Below are 19,860 nucleotides of genomic sequence, written 5' to 3'. Positions count from 1 at the left end.
GAAGTTGTGTCTTACCATAACGTTCCATCTGTGTTGTTGATCTTCATTCATTCATTACTGATGGGTTATCGGTTCCATCCTCGGAACCAAGCCAGACAAATATCGTGTCAGTCAAAAACTCTCGAGCCAATGTCCTACCCAGAATGCTCTGCTCACTGTTACCACAGAAGTTTGCAAGTTGATAGATAAAAGTAGAGGCTATCTCTGGTCATAACAGACCTACAATAAAGGTGTATATGAGACCAACCAGGTACCTCCGGAGGGGGATGAAGGGTGGGAAGTAATAAATGAACAAAGATCAACAACACAGATGGAATGTTATGGTAAGACGTAACTTCTTTATCTGATGTTGTTCATCTTTGTTCATTCCTTACTGATGGGACAGAGTCCCCAGCTACCTTTAACGCTGGGTGGCCATCATGGAAGGACATTCCTGAGCACCATGGAGCCAAAAGAAGCTCTACCTCTGGAGGCCAAGTCCAATTTGTAATGAAGAATAAAGATATGAGGTTTGGCCCAAGTCACAGCTGAGCAAATATCACTGAGGGAAGCTTTAGCATGGAAAGCTGCAAGCTGCCATAGACCTTGTCAAATGTGCTTTGACTTTGTGAGGCAAAGTGAAGTTGTTTTTGTTGTAGATAAAGGTAATACAATTTCTCAACCATGAAGCCAATGTAACTTTTGAGACAGGCTGACCTCTTCTAGGTCCAGAAAATGCCAGAGACAGTTGGTCTGATTTACGGGTAGATTTTGTTCTGTCCAGACAAAATCGTATTTGCATCCAAGGAGTGCAGGTAATACTCTCCCTTGTTAGAATATTTAGGAAAGAACACTGGGAGATCAATAGATTGGTTGATAGACCGCTCTGACATCACTTTTGGTAAAAAGGAAGAATTAGTTCTCAGTGATACCCTATCCTTATGGAAGATAAGATAGGGAGGATTGTGGCATAAGGCTTGAAGTTCTGACAAGCATCTGGCGGATGTGACTGCAATCAGAAACAAAGTTTTCCAAGAGAGATATTTTACATCACAAAGATGCAGGTTCAAAGGGGGTGGGCTGTTAGAGCTTGCAGAACCAATGCTAAATCCCAAGATTGTACCGGTTCTCTAAAGGGAGGTTTGAAGTGGAAAACCTCCTTCAAGAAAGTTTTACAGAGTCTATGAGACATAAGAAAAGAACACTGAAAACCAATGTGGAAATCTGAGATGGCAGCTAAATGCACGCGAATAGCAGAGGCAGACACCCTAGAGTGGAAAAGATGTGATAAGTAATTCAAAACCACTAAAACTGGGGCTGACAAGGGGTCTAATTGTTTATTCGCTGCCCATAGAGAGAACCTTTTCCATTTTTTGAGATAGATTAGCCTGGTGGACGATTTATGAGATGCAATAAGAATATTGTGCACAGGGGATGAGATGTTTTCCTGCCTGGCAATCAGTGGAAGTGGAGAAACCAAGCTGTCAGTTTCAGGGTTGTTAGATTGCGGTGAGTCAGACCCTGTGGATGGGAGATCAACACTGGAGATGGACTGAGGATCCACGGTTTATCTAGCAGGTGAGACCAGAGGAAGGGGGGACCAGACTTGAGGCCAATATGGAGCAATGAGGATCACTTTGCTCTTCAACTGTCATGCTTTCTTCAGAAATTGGGAGATGAGAAGAGGAGGATAGGAATAAAGTAGACCCAAGTGCCAAGCGTGGCCTACAGCATCTCTAGGTGACTGCCCCCGAGGAGGGATCAGGGCAAAGTAGTTGCTGCACTTGTAGTTGGTTAGGGAGGCAAATAGATCACAGCAAGGCTGGCCCCAGCAGATGAAGATTCTTGCCACTATCATAGGATTGAGGGACCACTCGTGAGGTTGTAGAATGCACCTTCTCAATTTGTCCGCTATCACGTTGGAGCTCCCAGGAATGTGCATTGCAATTAGAAAGCGATTGGAAGCTATCACCCATTGCCATATTCTCAAGGCCTCTCGGCATAACGGGTAAGATCTGATGCCCCCTTGCTTGCTGATGTACCAGACCACTGGCATGTTGTCTGACTGGATTGCAATAGTCCCTGACGGAAAGATGGAATGAAATGCTTGCAATGCTAGTAGCACCACCCTCAGTTCCAGAACACTGATATGCAAAAGGGCCTCTGTCTTGGACCAAGTGCCTTGGACCGAGTTTCCCTGACATAGCCCCCCTATCAGGGAGGCATCCATGGTCACTGTAGCTTTCGGTTGATGGGGGCTGAATGGGCAAGACCATTGCTGGGGATTTCGAGACGTCCACCAGAGTAAATCTTGCTTGCATCTCTGAATTACACTTATCTGAAAAGACAAAGGATGTTGTAGAGGGTACCACTGAGTGAGAAGTAACCACTGAAGGAGCCTCATGTGGAATCTGGCTAGAGGAACAATGGTGATGCTATTGACCCCAAGAGTTGGGAGTATAGATCGAGCGGGAGATTTGTGGTGACAGAGCAGTGGTTGAACCTGTTGCTTTATTCTTTGAAGCCTGTGGTCCGGAAGAGATGCTGTGCAACTTCTCGTGCCCAACGGTATCCCTATGAATTCCAAAGACTGAGCTGGGGTCATGTTGGACTTCTCCCAGTTTATAGTGATTCCCAGGCTTTCTGCTGTGAGGAGAGTGTAGTGCAAGGTTTCTTCCAGTAGACATTTGGTGGGGGCGGTGAGGAGCCAGTTGTCTAGATATGGAAACACCTGGAATCTTTGAAGTCACAAGTGAGCGATAATCACTGCCATGCATTTGGTGAACACTCTGGGGGCTGTAGAGAGATCGAAGGGCAGAACTTGAAATTGGTAGTGACTGGCTCCTATGCGGAAGCAGAGGTATCTTCTTGAGCATTTGTCCATTTTTATGAGGTAATACGTATCTTGAAGATCTACAGAGCACATCCAATCATCTTCTTCCAGGAGAGGAAGGCTAGACTGAACTGTGATCATCCGGAATTTCTTTGTTTTTACAAATTTGTTCAGTGTGCTGAGATCCAGAATTGATCTCCAGTCCCCGGTCATGTATGGCACTAAAAAGAACCTTGAGTAAAAACTGGATCCTACCTGGTCTGGGGGGACCGTCTGGATACTCTTTTTTTGTAGCAGTTTTGGATTTCGTGTGCTGCTTTGTGGAACGTCAGGTAATACTCTGCATGAGACTGGACAAAGAAGGAAGGGGATGCGATAGCTTCTGGATATTATCCGTTGTACCCAAGGGTTGGTGGTTATATTTCGCCAGGCAATGGGGTGCAAGGAAAAATTACCCCCGACCGCTTCCAGAGGTGAGCAGTCAGGAAATGCTTCAGGAGCACTGATAGGGTTGGTCAGATAATGAATCTCTGTAATCCCGGTCTCGTGGGCCTCCTCTGCCCTGAAAGGGGCATCTTCTATTGGAGTTTTCCCCCTCTAGCTCTAGGGGAGAACTCAGCACATGTGTCACGGACAGAGCCCTGTAATTTCTGTGCCACATCTTCCCGCTCCTCTGATTTCTGGAGTAGAATCATTGAGGAGTGGAGTGTCTGACACCAACGGCAGATAGGGTCTTGCCATCTTGTTCGCACCTTGCCAGCATATCTTTCACTTTAGGGCCAATCAAAGAAGCGGCTTTGATGGGGACATTCATGAAGGAAGCCTTAAAGGAGTCCGTAAAGTCACTAAGTTGCATCCAGGCATGTCATCTGGTGACTATACCCACGCCTGCCACTCTAGCTGCTCCTTCCATTGCATGAGAAATAAGACTTATGGAAGAACTGGAAATGGACTCAAGGGTGGATATCTGAGAAGTCACGTTGTCACGGACCTCATCAGAAACAGCTCCTGCCAAGGTTTCAGAGAGTTGGTTGATAAGATCCCCCTGAAGCCTGGTAAAGTGTCACAAATAGTTCAAAGACCTTACGGTGAAGGTTGATGAAGCAAACACATGCTTCCTTAGTCTGTCTATTGCCCGGGACTCCTTGTTGGGTGGATGGACAGTTTGGCTCTCTTCTGCCAAATCCTTCTTAGTTGCAGCTGCCACCACCATAGCATCTACTGGAAGACCTTGTGACCAATGTGGGTGCTCAGCTGGGGGCAACATTTTATCCAACCTCCATGGTACTGCTTCCAGGGTGTCAGGAGCCTTCCATGAGTGCTGGACGAGCTCATCGGCCAGCAAGGTAATCCAGGAGGTAGCGGTCGGGCACAAAAGGCTTGCAGGAGTATGGATTCCTCAGAGGAAGGATTAGAGGACTTCCAGTCACCTCTCTGTCTAAGGATCTTGAGGATGTCACCAAAGGACACCTCATCAGAGGGTTACTGTTGGGACCCATCACAGTCAGCAAAATCCACATCTTCAGTCAACAACTCATCAGTGGAGTCCATGTGCTTCCTCTTGGACGACGCTTTGCGGGGTACTTCCCCAGTGGGAGGTTCTGCGGAAGAATGCAAAGAGGGGGTCTCCTAAGGAGGAGAAACCCGAGGCCCTTGTGCTTAATGTCCGGCAGTTGTGGCTTGTGAGAGTTGCGGCACAGAGGGGGGAGAGGACTCCGACATGTGGGGTTTGCCAGAGGAGTCAAGCGCCCTCTCCATGGCCTGGATGTCCGGACTGCCCAAGGAGGGATGGAAGCTTGGAACCAAGCAAGACAACCTTGGAACCAGGGTCACACCGCACCTCGATGAGCCAACCCCCAGACCAGGAGTCTCAAGAGGACTGTGAACCGTGAGACAGGTAGGATTCTTGGAGGGTGCCACAGAAAAAAAATCGGCATGGAACCAAGAATGCCCTCCCCAACAGCACAGCCACTGACCTAAGAAAAACCCAATGCCCAGTGCACTGGGCCACAAGGATGACTCCAGCTCCAAAGCGAGATCCACTATTGGAGTCGGAGGAAGGGAAGCTGCTGTCGGAGTAATGCACTTCAATACTTGGGTGGAAGTCGAAGGAGGAGTGTACGCTGGAGTTTGGGGAGATATACGTTCACCTGAGGGAGGGAATGTGGACTTCGACAGGTGAGAGAAACTCTGGCCACAAGCAACTGGTCAACAAGCCGCAACACATCTTGCTCAGAGAGTCTCCTGGTGGACCTCAGAGAGACCTGGTGGTGATTCTGGCCTTTCTATTAAAGGACTATATTGGTTACCAACGAATAGATCCAAAGAAGGAAGAATACTTCGGCCTTGCTAATTTGAGAGGTGCAGAGCTCGGAACCAAGGATGCCTGCACCAAAGAAAATGGTGTGGAAGTAGTCTGTGCCGATGACATCAGAGCCATAGAAGTTGAATGTGTCTACACTGTAAAAGCAAATGTCTTCCCCGATGGGTATGGTGCCATTGAGGAAAGTGAGGAAAGGACAGTGCCGAAAAGTACTGCACCAAAGAACATGGTGCCAAAAATGTCTACACCGTGGAGTACAGTGACATCATACTTGGAGCCAAAGGGGATTGTACCAACGGGGACTGTACCTGTATGGATGGTGCCGATAAGGGCTGTGATGGAACTGTCGGAGCAGTAATCATCTGCACTGGGAAATCCGGTGCCAGTGTTGATAAGGAAGATGTGGCTTGAGCCAGAATCAGTTGGGGGCAGTGCCGAGCCTGGAGCCGACAGGGTCAGAGGTGGCAGTGCCGAAGTAGCAATCAATTTCACCTTCTTATGAGTCAACTCCCTATGATCTCCAGAGGGAGAAGAAGGGAGCAACCACGATGAGGAAGAGGAAAAACACCTCTTATGGGGTTTAGCAGGAGGGGTGAGCCCTCCGACCCAGAAATAGCCTCACAGAAAGGAGATTTGAGAAGACCTTTCAGGATTAATTTGTTCTTTCTCTCGTTGAGTCCTGGTCGAAAAATTTCTACAAATCCCACACGGGGCTCTAAAGTAAGGTGGGAGACATTCAGACAACAGACACATAAGTCATGGCCATCGGAAAGTGGTAACTTACGGCCGTAATCCTTACACTGCTTAAAACCAACGCTACTTTTCTTATCCAACATAATGATGTGGAGAAGAACAGTACCAAAAATAAGAGAAAAGGTACCCACAAAAGGGTAAGAAGAGAGATGGAAGGATTACCAACAATGGTAATGAAGAATTACCTCAAAGGTAAGAAAAAGTTAATAAAGACAAATAGACTAAAGGGAAAGAGTCTTAAGTATACGACAGGGTAGGAAAATATTAGCAGAAACTGTTTGAAAAACTTTAAAGTATAAAATGATGTATAAAACTTTCAAACAATTAGACACTTGGCTGAGAAGAGTGGCTTGACATGGCTGTACAGCAATGCAGCAAAAGAGATCTGCGGTAACAGGGAGCAGAGCATTCTGGGTAGGACCTTGGCTTGAGAGTTTTTGGCTGATGCGAGCTTGATATTTGGCCAGCTCGGTTCCGAGGATGGAACAGATAACCCATCAGTAAGGAATGAATGAAGATTAACAACATCAGATCTCTAGGTTTTGCAAGGGTGTCAATTTCCATTTTTCTAGATTTATTATGATGCCCAGGTGGTTGAAGATTCTCACTAGATAGTACCTTCATTGTAGTTTAAGATGCCTTGTCAGTGAAGTCAGGAGTGAACTGTCTAGGTAGGAAACACCTGGAATCATTTTAGTGTCAGATGAGCAGATACAACTGCCACACATATGGTAAACAACTGGGGGGTTGCGGTGAGTCCAATGGTCAGTGCCCTGAACTGGTAATGACTGGCTCCCAGCCAACAGCACAAATGACTTCTGGAGTGCCTGTCGATTTTGATAGGATAGCATGCATACTGAAGATGTAAGGAGCATATCCAATCATCCTTGCATAACAGTGGCAAAATGGACTGAGCCATAGCCACTTGGAACTTTGACTTCTTGATGAAATGATTCAGACTGCTGAAATCCAGAACAGGTCTCAGGTCCCCTGACTTTTTTTGGCACTATAAAAAGAAGCGAGAATAAGTTCATAATCCTCTCTGTTTGGTAGGGACCTTCTGGATGACTCTTTTTTGAAGAAGTTTTTGAACTTCTTGTAATGCATACTCCCTCTGACTGGGTGGCACATCAAGGCCTCTCGTCCTTGGTCCTGGAGGAGTTAGCGAAAAGGGAACATAATAACCTCTGGATGTAATGTTTAGCACCCGGGAATTGTTTGTTATACTTGTCCAGACATTCATGTGCAAGCATAGACAACCCCCGACTACCTCCAGAGATGGACAGTTGGACAGCACTTCAGGACCACTGTAAGGGCCTGTCATGAAAAGGTTCCCTGCAGCCCTGATTCTGTGGACCCTCTCTGCCTCTGGGGCGGCATCTACCATTGAAATCTCCCCCTCTGCCTCTGCAGGTGGTATCCCTGTGCAGGTACTGAAAAGAACCTTGAGAGTTCCTGAACCAAGTTTTATTGCCACCTTGTTGATTTTTACAGAAGGTCCTCTGAGGTGTAGAAAACCTGATCCCCATGGCAGACAAAGTCTTTCTTTCTTGCTTGCTTGCTGTGGGTTAGTATATCCCTCAGAGAAAAATCCAAACAAGAAGGACCCATCAAATGGGGCATTAATGAATGATGCCTTGAAGAGCTCCGCAAATTAACAAAGCCGCATCCAGGCATGTTTTCTAATGGTTATGCTTGTAAAGGCTGCTAGTGAGGTGCCTTCTGCCGAATGCAAAATCAACCTCATTGAGGAATTAGCAAGGGAAGAAAGAGTAGCCAGCCGGGAAGAAACCTTCTTCAGGTCCTCCTCCAACATAGTTTCAACAACAGAGTTGGATAATTCCTTAACTAGGTCTTTCTGCAGATGGATGAGTTGTGCCAGATAGTTCAACGACTTCACAGAGAAGGTAGCTGAGGCATAAACTTACTTTATATATCTGGCCAGAGATCTAGACTCCTTGTTAGGCGGATGGACAGTTCCCTCCTTAGTGGCTGCTACAAGAACAATTGTGATTTGATTATGTTTAGATAACATCTGATGAAGTCCAGTGGTTAGGAGGAAAACACATGTATTTTCTAAAAAGAGCGTTTATGACCGTGTGTTTTTGGTGTGTACTTCATGAATATTAAAACTATGTTGATCCAACAGAGTTTTTCCTTCTCTGTGACTTGCACTCCTATTTATTAGTATTTGTATTTTTGGAGAGCTTTCCACATTTTTCGTTTCTTATCTATAGGGACAACCCTAACTCCAATGTATGAGATCTGATGGTGGGCTCAGGAACCTATTGGGGTGTTTGGGAATAGGCTCAACTGTGTCTGGTTTCTTTCGGGCTTGGCGGGAGACTAGGTCAATCAACTCATCCATCAAGGGAGTCACTCAGGATGTAGAAAGGCCCGTCCTGAAAGTCAACCAGAACACCAATTCCTCAGAAGGAGGAGGCTGGGCAGACCATCCAGCTTTCTGCCGCAGGAGTTCTAGGATGTCTGCAAAGAAGATTTCCTCAGGTGGTGATCTGGAAGATCCTCCTCCCTCATCAAAATCGGTGTCCTCAGTGAGGGACACCAAAGGTGAGTCTATGTGCCTCCTTTGACACTTTTTCTTCCAAGGGACCTCCTCAGTGGGGTGTTCTGGGGAGATGTCGGAAGATGAGGTAGTCTGGAGGCGCCTCGGGAAAGGCTGACCTAGGACAGGCATGACAGGGTACAGTGCTCAGATCTGATGAAAGACAGAGCAGAACCTGCGTGTGAGGAGATGACCGTCTAAAAGTAGAGAAAGCCCTTTCTGCCACACAGAAGGCCGACAGGCACAAGGAATGGGGAATATATAAGTGTGGTCAGTGCAAAGTCTGTAAACACATTGGAGATGGCCCTTTTGTACTGTTGCAACATGTGGATAGAACTAGACCTATTAACGGTCACTATAATTGTAACTCCATTGGAGTGAGGTACACTGCATTATACAGAAGTTATAAGAATAAAGGAACATCTATAAGATAATAAAAGCAAATGACGCCACACTTTTTTAGGCACAGTAGAATATGTAAAACACCAAATCTAAGTATTACATTAGTGTTGCAGTCCATGAATACCATAATTACAAGGGAGGAAAACCAAGTTTTGGACATGTTTAAAAGCAGAAAAATTCCCAAAACATCAATGATGTAGTTAATACAGTTTTTCAAAGGAGATAGGGTTGAGGAAATAAACAAAATTATATTTATGTTATTCAGAATGTGTATTTATGCTTTTACATTTTTTACTTGATTTTTTTTAACTAGATGATTTTATACATGCACTCTTTCAAGAAAAAATCCTGTAATTATCATGTGATCATCATGTGACAATTTTTAGGTTTTATATACTGTGCAGCTACCCATGTGAATAAGTCCTGTGGATACTTATAGTGAAAATGAGGGATGTGCCTGACTGCTATGAGGTAAATCTACTATGATAAGGCAATTGTCCAGGTAAGGGCAAATGTGGATTCCCTGAGCTATACAAAAGGTTAACTAATGGGGCTAGGCATTTCTGTAAATACTCCTGAAACTGTAGAAAGTCCAAAAAGATGTACATTGAAAATACAACTCAGGCACAAAGAACCTTAAGTAAAACCTGAAGTATTTGTGTACTGGGATGTGATAATATGCATCAAGTTCTAGGGTTACTAAAAAGGAATTGGAATGAAGAAGAGGATAGGAGTACTCCAGAGTTAACATCTGGATCTTCAGAACTAGAAAGGAATTCAGAAATGAAAGATCCAATACTGGGTCTCTGTCTGCCTTCTTTCAAGTACCATGGAAATTCTGTAGCAAAAGTCCTTTCCATGCTGGGAAGGAAGGAATAATGGGTTATATGATCCCTTGAGATATCACTCCTTTAAGAATATGAGGAAAAAAGTGTATGGCTTCATGAAGGGAGGAGGAGTCCTAACTCGATTCCTAAATCTGAAGGGACTGATTTCCACTGCCATTTGTAGCGCTTACAAATTATGCTTAGTACACAAGAGTTGGTTAATTGTTTCAAGAAGTGTCTGTTATTTTAGGGAAAGGAGTGACTAAGTAGTCAGGAACTCTTTTTGGACTGGGAAGATCCCTAGCGTCTATTATTATTGGGTCCCCTTTACCATTTCTTTCTATATTGCGGTTTACCTGATTTTGGGGATTTGGCTTGAAAGATTTACCAAGAAAAGATCAGGGCTAGAATGATACATTTTGTTATATTTAGGGACTGGTGACAGAAAAAGCTGTTTTACTCAGTGCATTAATTTACCCTTTTCTTCCAAAACACTCAAGGCTGCTTAAGAGGTTCTCATCTTCCCAGAAAGCAGACATTAGCTGACTGCCAACAAAAAAGGTGCCATGTAGAAGAGATGTCTGACTGGACTCCTTAACAGAAGAAAAGTCCTAAATTTTATCACCTGAACATCTTATTTATACCAGCACGCTCTCAAGCCTCAACAGAGATACATATATTCTAATGCAACAGTGATCTAATGCTAAGCAGCTATGGAATCCAAGCAGTTGCCATCACCGAAAGGCCTTAAAAATTGGATTAGATAGTTCAGTTGTCTGATACAGTTCAGTAATTTCTCAGAAAATATTACAGCCTTTAAATTACTATACAAAAAAAAAAATAAAGCAAGATGAATGCTAAACTTTCTTGACTAAAAATCTGTTAGGGGCATCCCTTACGCATCAAATGAACATTATAGTAGTACCTCTGTGATGCACTGATAATTGAAAAAAAAGTATTCTGCAACATCACTTGTCTTTATTTGAAAGATGTGAGGGTACTGTTCAAAACAATTTTTAAAAGCCCCTCAAAATGTATTTACCTTAATTTATGTGTTAACTCAAGACCAATGCAAGTGTTTAATCAAGATGCTGACATATTTTATTTGCTTCAACACAACAAATCTCACATAAAGGTAGGAATATATTACCTGAAATAAAAGCAACCTTCTTTATCAATGTCTTTGCCTTTGCTGCAGTTCAATGTTATAGCCTGCAAAGAGAAACAGCTTCAGAAAACAATAGGGGTGAAGATCAATTTTCTTTAAAAAGGAATCACAATGAAGTTAATATTTTCTAGTTATGATGACTGTTTACCACATCACCTGATCTTTGCAGAGCTGAATGCATAGAAGGTAATGACAATTCTGACAGACAACAATTATAGCATTCTGTCAGCCAATAATTAGAAGGAACCACTCAAAGTTTTTTTTTTTTACTAAAGTTCGCTTTATAAGCCTAGCCAGAATGTGTTTGGCTTTCGCCACCCATTTTAAATTTATTTTGCTATGCCCTTTTTCGAGGTTAGTATACTGTGCCTCTATCTAACATTGACACAGAAGTGATACCCGGGGAAAACCTACAATCTCCCATCCACTCATCAAGATTCCTCTTGAAGAGAGTCAATGAGGGACTCTGCCTAACCTGGACTGGGATTTTATTCCAGAGTGAAGGGAGCCTCTGGGTTATGAATCTTTCCCTCCAGCATGTCCTATTTATTTCAGTGCTGAGGTTCAAGTGTCTCGAGCGCGTAGCTCGATGGGATTTGGATTTTCTGAGGTGCAGCATGTCCATTAATTCCGGGTTGGACATGGCTTTATACGTCAGGCACAGATCGCCTCTGAACAGGCGGTATGCCACTGAGTACAGCTGGAGTTTCTTTAACCGGGCAGCATATGGCATCTGTTTGAGCCCTTTGAACCTCTTGGTGAGGTACTTTTGGGGTCTTTCCAGTTGCTGCAGGTGTCTGGTAAGGTACATCCCAAAAGGGGCATTGTACTCAATTATGGGCCTGATGAGGGATGAGTAAAGAGGCACGATGACCTCCCCTGATCTAGATGTGAATCCCTTCATGATTAGGTGGGCTATATAAAATGTTTTTCTAACCACGTTGGCCACGTGGTTGTCAAATGAGAGATTGCTATCAACTTGGGTCCCCAGGTCCCTAATTACTTCTTCTGTACTTAATGGATTAACACCTATGTGGTAATTTGTGGGCACTTTGTTTTGCCAAAGGGATGACTATACACTTTTTGGCATTTAGCTTGAGGCCATGGCTCTGGCACCAGTTGTCTGTTTCTATGAGGCCCTTTTGGAGGATGCTTGTGTCGGTTGGAGAGTCGATTATGGCGCCCAGTTTGCAGTCATCTGCGAACTTGGTCAGCCACAATCCTTCCGTGTTGGCCTGTACCTCCGAGAAATATATACCGAACAAGAGCGGTCCCAGGACTGAGCCTTGTGGGACATCACTTGTAACTGGTTGTGAGTCTGACATGGCTCCAGCAATTCTAACCATGTGGGTTCTGTCCTTGAGCCAGTTTGCAATCCATCTAGTGACATAGGGGTTTATATTTAAGCTGGTGAGCTTATCTATAATGCCCGAGTGGGGTATTGTATCGAAGGCTTTTGCAAGGTCCAGGTAGGCTGTGTGGACCACCTTCCCCTCGTCAATGGCCTTGGTGACTGTTTCAAAGAAATCAACCAAGTTTAAGAGGCAGGATCTGCCCTTAACAAAGCCGAACTGGGTAGGATCCAGTGTCTGTAGGTCCTTAATATCTTTATTTATGAGGTCCATGATGATCCTTTCCATAGCTTTGCAGACCAAGCTAGTCAGGCTTATGGGGCGATAGTTTCCAGGATCCGTTGAGGCACCACCTTTATGGAGAGGGACCACTGTTGCTGTACGCCACTCTTTGGGTACATATCCTGTAGTAAGGCTGAGACTGAACAGTAGTTTTATGTTTGGGTTTAGCTCTTCTTGGAGTTCATGTAAGACGCAGCCCGGGACACCGTCTGGTCCCACTGATGCTGTGTTTTTTGCTTTGGAGAGGGCGGCTCTTACCTGAGCATCTGAGATGTCAGGGGGGCAGCACTCTGCTGGGATAGATATTTGCCCTTTTGGTGGGGGGGGGGAGTTTGTGCTGAACCTGTCAGCTAGGATGTTGGCAATGTCTGTGGGTTCAGTGTATTTTTTGTCATTTTGGACTAATTATGAGCATATCTGGGAATTCCCACCCAGGTTGCTAACATAACTAAAGAAAGCCTTGTAATTATCCTTAGTGTCCTGTGCAATTTTTCTCTCGAAGCTGGCCTTAGACGATTTTATGAGTGCCCGTAGTTTTTTGCTAATACTGATCAGTGATGCCTTCCCTTTTTGGGATTTTGCTCTATCATTTAGTAGCTTCTTCCTTCTATTGTATAGTTTGTTTATGGTTGGGGTCCACCAGACAGGACGTCTGCCTTTGGAGGATTGGGTCTTGGTTTTATTTGGGATCGCATGATCCATGCATTCCTGAAGGTGTTCATAGAATGCGTTTATAAAGGATTCTGCGGTCTGGGCGTATTTTCCACAGGCCGGGGGCTTTGAAGGATTCCACCTCGGTTTTGAGGAGTGTGAAATTTGCTTTAGAGAAGTTTTTCACTGTGGTTTTCTGGGCAGGGGGTGGGGTCGGGATGTGAATATTCAGTGAGATTAGTTTATGGTCTGATCTTACCAGTGAGGGATACACTTCTAGTCTGGAGCATAGAGTCCCCATGTTGGTGATGATCAGGTCCAGTATGTTTTCCCCTCTTGTGGGAGTGGTAACAAGTTGTTCCATAGCATTTGAGTTTATAAATTCTAGGAACCTTTGGGCTAGGGTGTTGGAGCTAGAGTAATGCTCCCAGTCTATGTTTGGGTAGTTGAAGTCGCCCAATATAATGGTGTTTGGAGAGACCTTCATATTTTCCAGTGTTCTCAGGAAGGCCGAGTGGGGTTCCTGGGTTTGGGAGGGTGGTCTGTAGCAGGCTATAAACTGGAAGGCAGTTTTACCCACTGTTAGTTGCACATGGATAGTCTCTGATGCTTCGTGCTTTGCCACCAACCTGGAGGTGTGGGTATCTTTGATGAATATCGATACTCCCCCTCCTTTTGTGGTTCGGTCCAAGTTTTGGGGCCGAAAAGCATGGTATGAGGTATAACCTGGTAGTGCTGGGGTGCTCTCGGGAGCCCTGAACCAGGTTTCTGTTACTGCACAAATATCGATGTTCTCCATGCTAAGGAGAGTTTCGAGTGCGTGCATCTTGAGGTTTAGACTTCTGGCGTTGAGTAGCATTACTCTTAGTTTCTTATCCCTTGTGATACCTATGGAGGTGGGTTTGTCTTTTGAGTCTTGCCTAAAAAAGGCACTATGGGGGTAGCAAGAGCCTTTGCCAATATCCGAAAGCCCAGGCGTGACAGGTGCAAGCCGTCCCTAGTGAAGCATCATAGCTTGTCGAGCATATCATCCCAAGCTGACAGGCATTGGATCCCCTTTGAATGACACCAGTACTTAAGCCAAATGTTGAAATTGATCATCTTGTCTTCATATTGTGGCATCATTCTTGGTGAGGGTAAGATGCTACTCAAGGTCAGGGTCATACCGGCCTGGGCTACATGCTCAGAGAGCTCCTTTATGTCTCTTTTCATGTAGTCCAGGGAGGTACATCTCAGGTCATTCACACCAGCATGGACAATGACTGAGTCATATTTGTACTTGCCTTGGAGTGACCTGAGTGCTTGTGTTATGTGGCGGATCCTAGCGCCTGACAGGCTGCTCACCGTGACCCTCTCCTTGTTCAGCCTGGTGAGCGGGACGTCAGTGTGCCAGACGAAAGAGTCACCTATTACAAGTGTATCAGGTGTGTTGTTTAGTCTTAAGGGCTGTGACTGTTCGGCACACTGGCTTTGTGAGATATGTGTTGCACATGTTTTGTTTTGGGGTAGATGGTCCGTAAGAGGACACATACTCTTGGACTGGCACTAACCAAAAAAATCTTTTCCACTCGCACATACATGATCTTCTTGGAACACATGCTTTCGTCTCCTTCAATACCTGCTGCATATCCTTGGAAAAATGGTATTAAAATTCTGTCATGCAGGTAAGTCAGTTGGACAGTTTCAAAGGTGGAGGGTATCAAACAACCCCTATATTGTGAAAAATCAAGTTTGTGGGGACGCCTATTGTAATTACTACTGGCCATAGTGAAAGGAAGGGAGAACCAATGCTGCCAGGATCAAAAGTGAGCCACAACCACAATTTCTGGAGAGTTCTTCGGAATCTTCAGAAGAACCTTGGACATTAGTGGAAACGGTGAAAAAGCACATAGGAAAATTCTTATCCACTAGAAGGAGAAAGCATCTATCTTCCAGATCTGTATGCAAGGAGTCCTAGAGTAGAAATTGTTTAGTTGTTTATTCATAGAAGAGGCAAACAGATCTACCCAAGATGTTCCCTACAGCTGGATCAAATCTTGGAAGACCACAGGATGAAGTTTTCATTTGTGAGGGTCTACCCTGGTCCTGATAAACTTGTCTGCTAGAATGCTTTACTCTGACAGAATGTAAAAGCCTGAGCAATTAAACTGAGCCAAGTTGCTGTCTCCCCAGCTATCACAGCAAGTTGGCAAAGAGGGTATAATCTGGTTTCCTCCTGTTCATATACCACATCACTGTGTTGTGCATAAGCTTGTAGAGTTTAAGGCTTTCAAAGTGCCAATCACTGCCAACATCTGATATTTGTGTGTTTCTGTCTGCTGATAGGGATCCACAGATCTTGCACTTTCACTACTCTGGAAACCACACCTCATACAGGTTTAGCTCATCTGTAGGGGCAGACTGGAGAGGGGTAAGAAGGGATAATGGGAGACCTGGATTGCAAGAGATTGAGTCTACCCACCAGAAAATGTCCCTTACATACTCCAGCATAAGAGTGAATATGCTGAATGCAGGCTGGCCTGCGGTACCACTGGAATTTTCTTATGTGGTGTCTAGTCAGAGGAAGGATGAGAATCACTGATGGCATATATCCCCATATCATGGGGATTTCCCTTGTAGATGTCTAGCTTTGAATGCAGAAACTCATGAACAACATCTCAACTTTTACTGGAGGAAGAAAAGCTCTTCCCAGGGCAGAATCTAACATGTCTACAATTCTGTAAGAATGGCTGAGGGAAGATTTTTGCAAGCTGATTTGAAAACCCAAACTGACTAGGAGATTTTGAACAGATACTAAAGACTCTAGACAACTGGAAAAGAGTCTGCAAAGATAACAATCCAAACATTGAAAGTCTGCAGTAAACAACTGGAGCCAAATACTTTGTGAATAGCCTTTGAGCAAAAATTTGAGTAGCTTGGCAATGGGAATATGACAATAAGCATCATCTAGGTCAAACTTTAACATAAAAACTACAGAAGGGAGCACAAGTAAATGGGGAATTTAGGGAAAGCATTTTAAACTTTATTTTCTAACTCATTTTGTCAAGATCCTAAAAGTCAAGCACAGACTTCTAGGATCCTCCTCTCTTTGTTACCACAAAAATCCTTGAATAAAACTATTTGCTCATCTGGCAGGGAGGCACTGGTTTTATTTACTTCACAACTTAGTACTAGGCTAACTGCCCTTGTAGGCCATTTTAAGCCTAAAAACCACAAAACCAGGAACCCAAAACACAAACAAAACCAAGCCGAAAATTACAAAGTCAACAAGCAAGCCAAGATTTAAACTGTTTATTCACCAGATTAAGCACTTTTGTCGGTTTGTAACTCGGACTTCATCAGAATCCATCTTAATACCACAAAACACAATGCTTAAATAATAAATCCTAAAATCATATGATTACACAATTTATGATTAATCAATCAAACTTGAAAAAAAAAATGTAACCCTTCACTAATCTCGAAGATTCCAATTCACATAAATATATACATACATAAAAAAACCTAGGTTAAAACCTATACTTTGTATGATTTTAAACGTAATGCACTACTTATAGAAGTACATTCATTTAAACCAGGGAAGACTCCAGCATTCAATTTAATTTGCCAAATCATCTCTTTATATTCAATAAGGTCTTCTCATTGCCCCCTTGTGTTTTGAGGGACATAATCTATCCCAAGAAACAAGAAAGAATGTTCAGGGTGAAGCTAAACATGCTTGAATAGGGAATGCTTTTCATTTCTGTTCAATATCTAGAATATGCTCATATATTCGTTCTTTGAATCTATGCTTAGTCTACCCTACATAAAAACAACAACATTGCACACATTTTGCCACATAGACTAAACCTTTAGAATTACAAGTACAATAAAAAGGAGTAAATATTTTAAAAGATCCAATGTAAATTTCATCACTTACTAAAATAAATTTACACTGACTGCATGAACCACACCTGTATGTACCCCGTTTTTTGTCAGAAATAAATCAGGGGTTTCACCTCCTTCTAACCATTGTTTAAGGGCTCTTCCAGTCCTATAAACAAATAAGGGTGTAATACTTCCCTGGTTTCTTTAAGCAGATTTCTCTTTTATTGTTGTCTACTAAAATGTGGGATAACCTCTCGCAAAAAAACATTATTTGCTAAATTTGAAGCTTCTATCTTAAACACTTCATCCTCTGATATCATTTTTGCCAAAAGGACAAATTGTCCTTTCACTGCACCCTTTTTCGCATGCCAAGGATGGCAACTTGTATAATGCAAAGTGCATTAGAATAGTGTGGTTTCCGATAAATATTTGTTGTTAGCTTCTTGTTTAAATGATCTTTAGCTATTAATACATCAAAATAACTAATTCCCTGCATATTAACTGAATAAGTACATTTTAAAAAGGGGGTGGTAGAGTTGAAATGGTCAATTAACCTCACCACATCTTCTGGTTGTGTTTCCCATGCTATAAAAATATCGTCCAAAAAGCGGTTGTCGATCTTCCACAACGTTGCACGAAGAAAGTGCTTAATCTGGTGAATAAACAGTTTAAATCTTGGCTTGCTCATTGCCTTTGTAATTTTCGCCTTGGTTTTGTCCATTTTAAGCCTAGCCAATCATCCCATCTGAGAAACAAACCCTGCAACTTGTGTCTGTAAAGTGAACCCATTAACCATTATGCCAACCCCAACATGCTAGCATTTGCTGCAGCATGAAATGAAACAGAGTTGGTTCACAGGACAAGGTGAAATCCCCTGGGAGAGAAAAATCATCTGTCTACTATAATCTGGTACCACAGTTGAAGACAGGGGGGTACTTGCCAGGCAAAAAGTAAAGCTTGCTAGGAGAACTGCCCTCGATTTTTAGAGTTTTTTCCTTTCTTTTTTGTAGTCTCCCTGCCTTTGCATTTTTAATTCTTATCTGACGGCTACCTGCCACTTTAATTGAAAAAGGAAGTGCAGGAGGATGGGAATTTTTTGTTCTAAAAGAAGAAGGTTGAAAAATATTAGTTATTCCTTGAATCAACTTTCCACTTTCATCACACTTCCTGAGCACCTCAGCTGCAACCCTTGTCTGAGAGAGAATTTAACATTTCAACTTTAACATCTTCAAGAAGGCTTTGAGAATGAAGCCAAGTCAATTTTCTCATAGCTGGCCACAAAGCAGCAGGTATAGAGGAAGAATTAGCAGTATCCTAATCAAATTTTAATACATGACTAATAACATAAGAAGCAGATGTTAAAGACGCATTCAAGGATTTTTTTTTTACCTCAAAAGATTAAATGTTAGCTATTAACCTTTGCAAGTTATCAAAAGATAAAAGTAAAAACCTTTAACTTATGACTTGACAGTTTAAAATCACGGAAGTTAACATAGCAAAAGAATATACTTTTTTCCCTAACTTGTCAAAATCTTTCCCCTTCTTGCCAGGGGGAATGGGGTTAGGAGTAGTAATTTGTTTTGCAGAAGAGTTTTAGATCAAGAAGTTACTGCTGGACAGAAAGGGAAAACAAATACGAGTCTAAGGGACCCTGTATACGTGTCACAATTCCTGGGTGCAGGAGGTTGACTGTCAGACAAACTACAGTCAGTGAGAAAAACATTCTCTAAAGCAGGCAAAAAGTACAGTTTTGTACCTACCATAATATCTAAGGGGATAGTGTCAGATAATTCCTGAGAAACTGCAAGAGCAGGTGGGATTTCAGAAGCTGATTCCACCAGGTTGGAAGAGGCCTCGGTTGGAGGTACGTTTTCGGCTGAAGGAAGAACCGCTTGCTCGGTTTCAGCCGAAACCGAGACACCCACGGTTGGCTTAACCGCGGTTTCGGCCGAAACCGCGGACCGCGAGTGTCGGTCCTTTTCCTTGCGTTTTTTTAGATATTTGCGTAGTCGGAGGATCCGACGGCATAATGTAAGCAAAATCGGAGCTGAAAAACTCCTCAGCAAATTCCGACTGACGTCTAAGCATCCGCCGGTTAAAAGAAGCACAGGCTAGACAAGCTGCTACGTCGTGGTCTGGGCCTAAACAAGGTAAGCAGTAAGAGTGGAAATCTTTATGAGGTATTTGTTTCCCACAAGTTAAACAGTTATTCACTTTTTCTGACATCGGCTGAGGCAAGAAAGAGTCCCCAACGGGGTACTTAGCTTTTTAGAAGTCTTCGGTAGTAGTAGAAGTATTCGGTAGTAGTAATCTCTGGTTCTGACCGACCGGCACTTGCGAACAGCTTCTGCTTCGGGCGCCACGCGGCAAGAAACACTGAGGAAAATGGCGTCGGCTGATGCCTTTATACCCGAATAACTGCAGCTATGACTTCGGGTGAAGTGCGACACCAGCCGAGGCCAGACCCAGACTTTGGAATCCGGCCGACCGAAGGGCTGCCTGACGACAGGACAACCCATTTGTAAGGACTGCAGATGCATCCTTGAAGGACATCAGGAGGAACAGCTGCAGAGTTTGGTAAATCCAGTTCTAACAAATCATACATTTTAGTGCAATAGTAATTTCATAATCCTGTGAATGAAAAAAAACTCTTTCAACTTAAACTCTCAGAAAAAGAAAATTCTTCTACAAGGAAATCAAAAAACATACTTTCTTCAAAATCATAATGCTCAGACTGAAGTACCACCAACCCCTGCAATGCTTGCACTTCTGAATGAAAATCCAAGTCAGAAAGCGAGGGAGCTCTATCTTTCCTTGCCTATAGCAGTAACAGGTAAGGAAAAAGCAAAAATTAGCT

The 19,860-nt window shown here is 43.4% G+C and overlaps 1 protein-coding gene across 1 annotated transcript in view; it reads right to left on the bottom strand.

Moving 5' to 3' along the window:
- Positions 1–19,860, bottom strand: part of SMCHD1 (structural maintenance of chromosomes flexible hinge domain containing 1) — a 3,546,415-nt gene that overhangs the window by 884,088 nt on the left and 2,642,467 nt on the right. The window contains exon 34 of the mRNA XM_044065561.1: positions 10,834–10,895. Coding sequence (XP_043921496.1) covers positions 10,834–10,895 — 62 coding nt within the window. The remainder of the gene's footprint in view (positions 1–10,833; positions 10,896–19,860) is intronic.

Source organism: Protopterus annectens, chromosome 3.part0 (assembly GCF_019279795.1).
Source record: "Protopterus annectens isolate FY-2018-M chromosome 3.part0, PAN1.0, whole genome shotgun sequence".
Lineage (NCBI taxonomy): Eukaryota > Metazoa > Chordata > Ceratodontiformes > Protopteridae > Protopterus > Protopterus annectens.
This window is presented reverse-complemented; position numbering and strand designations above follow the sequence as displayed.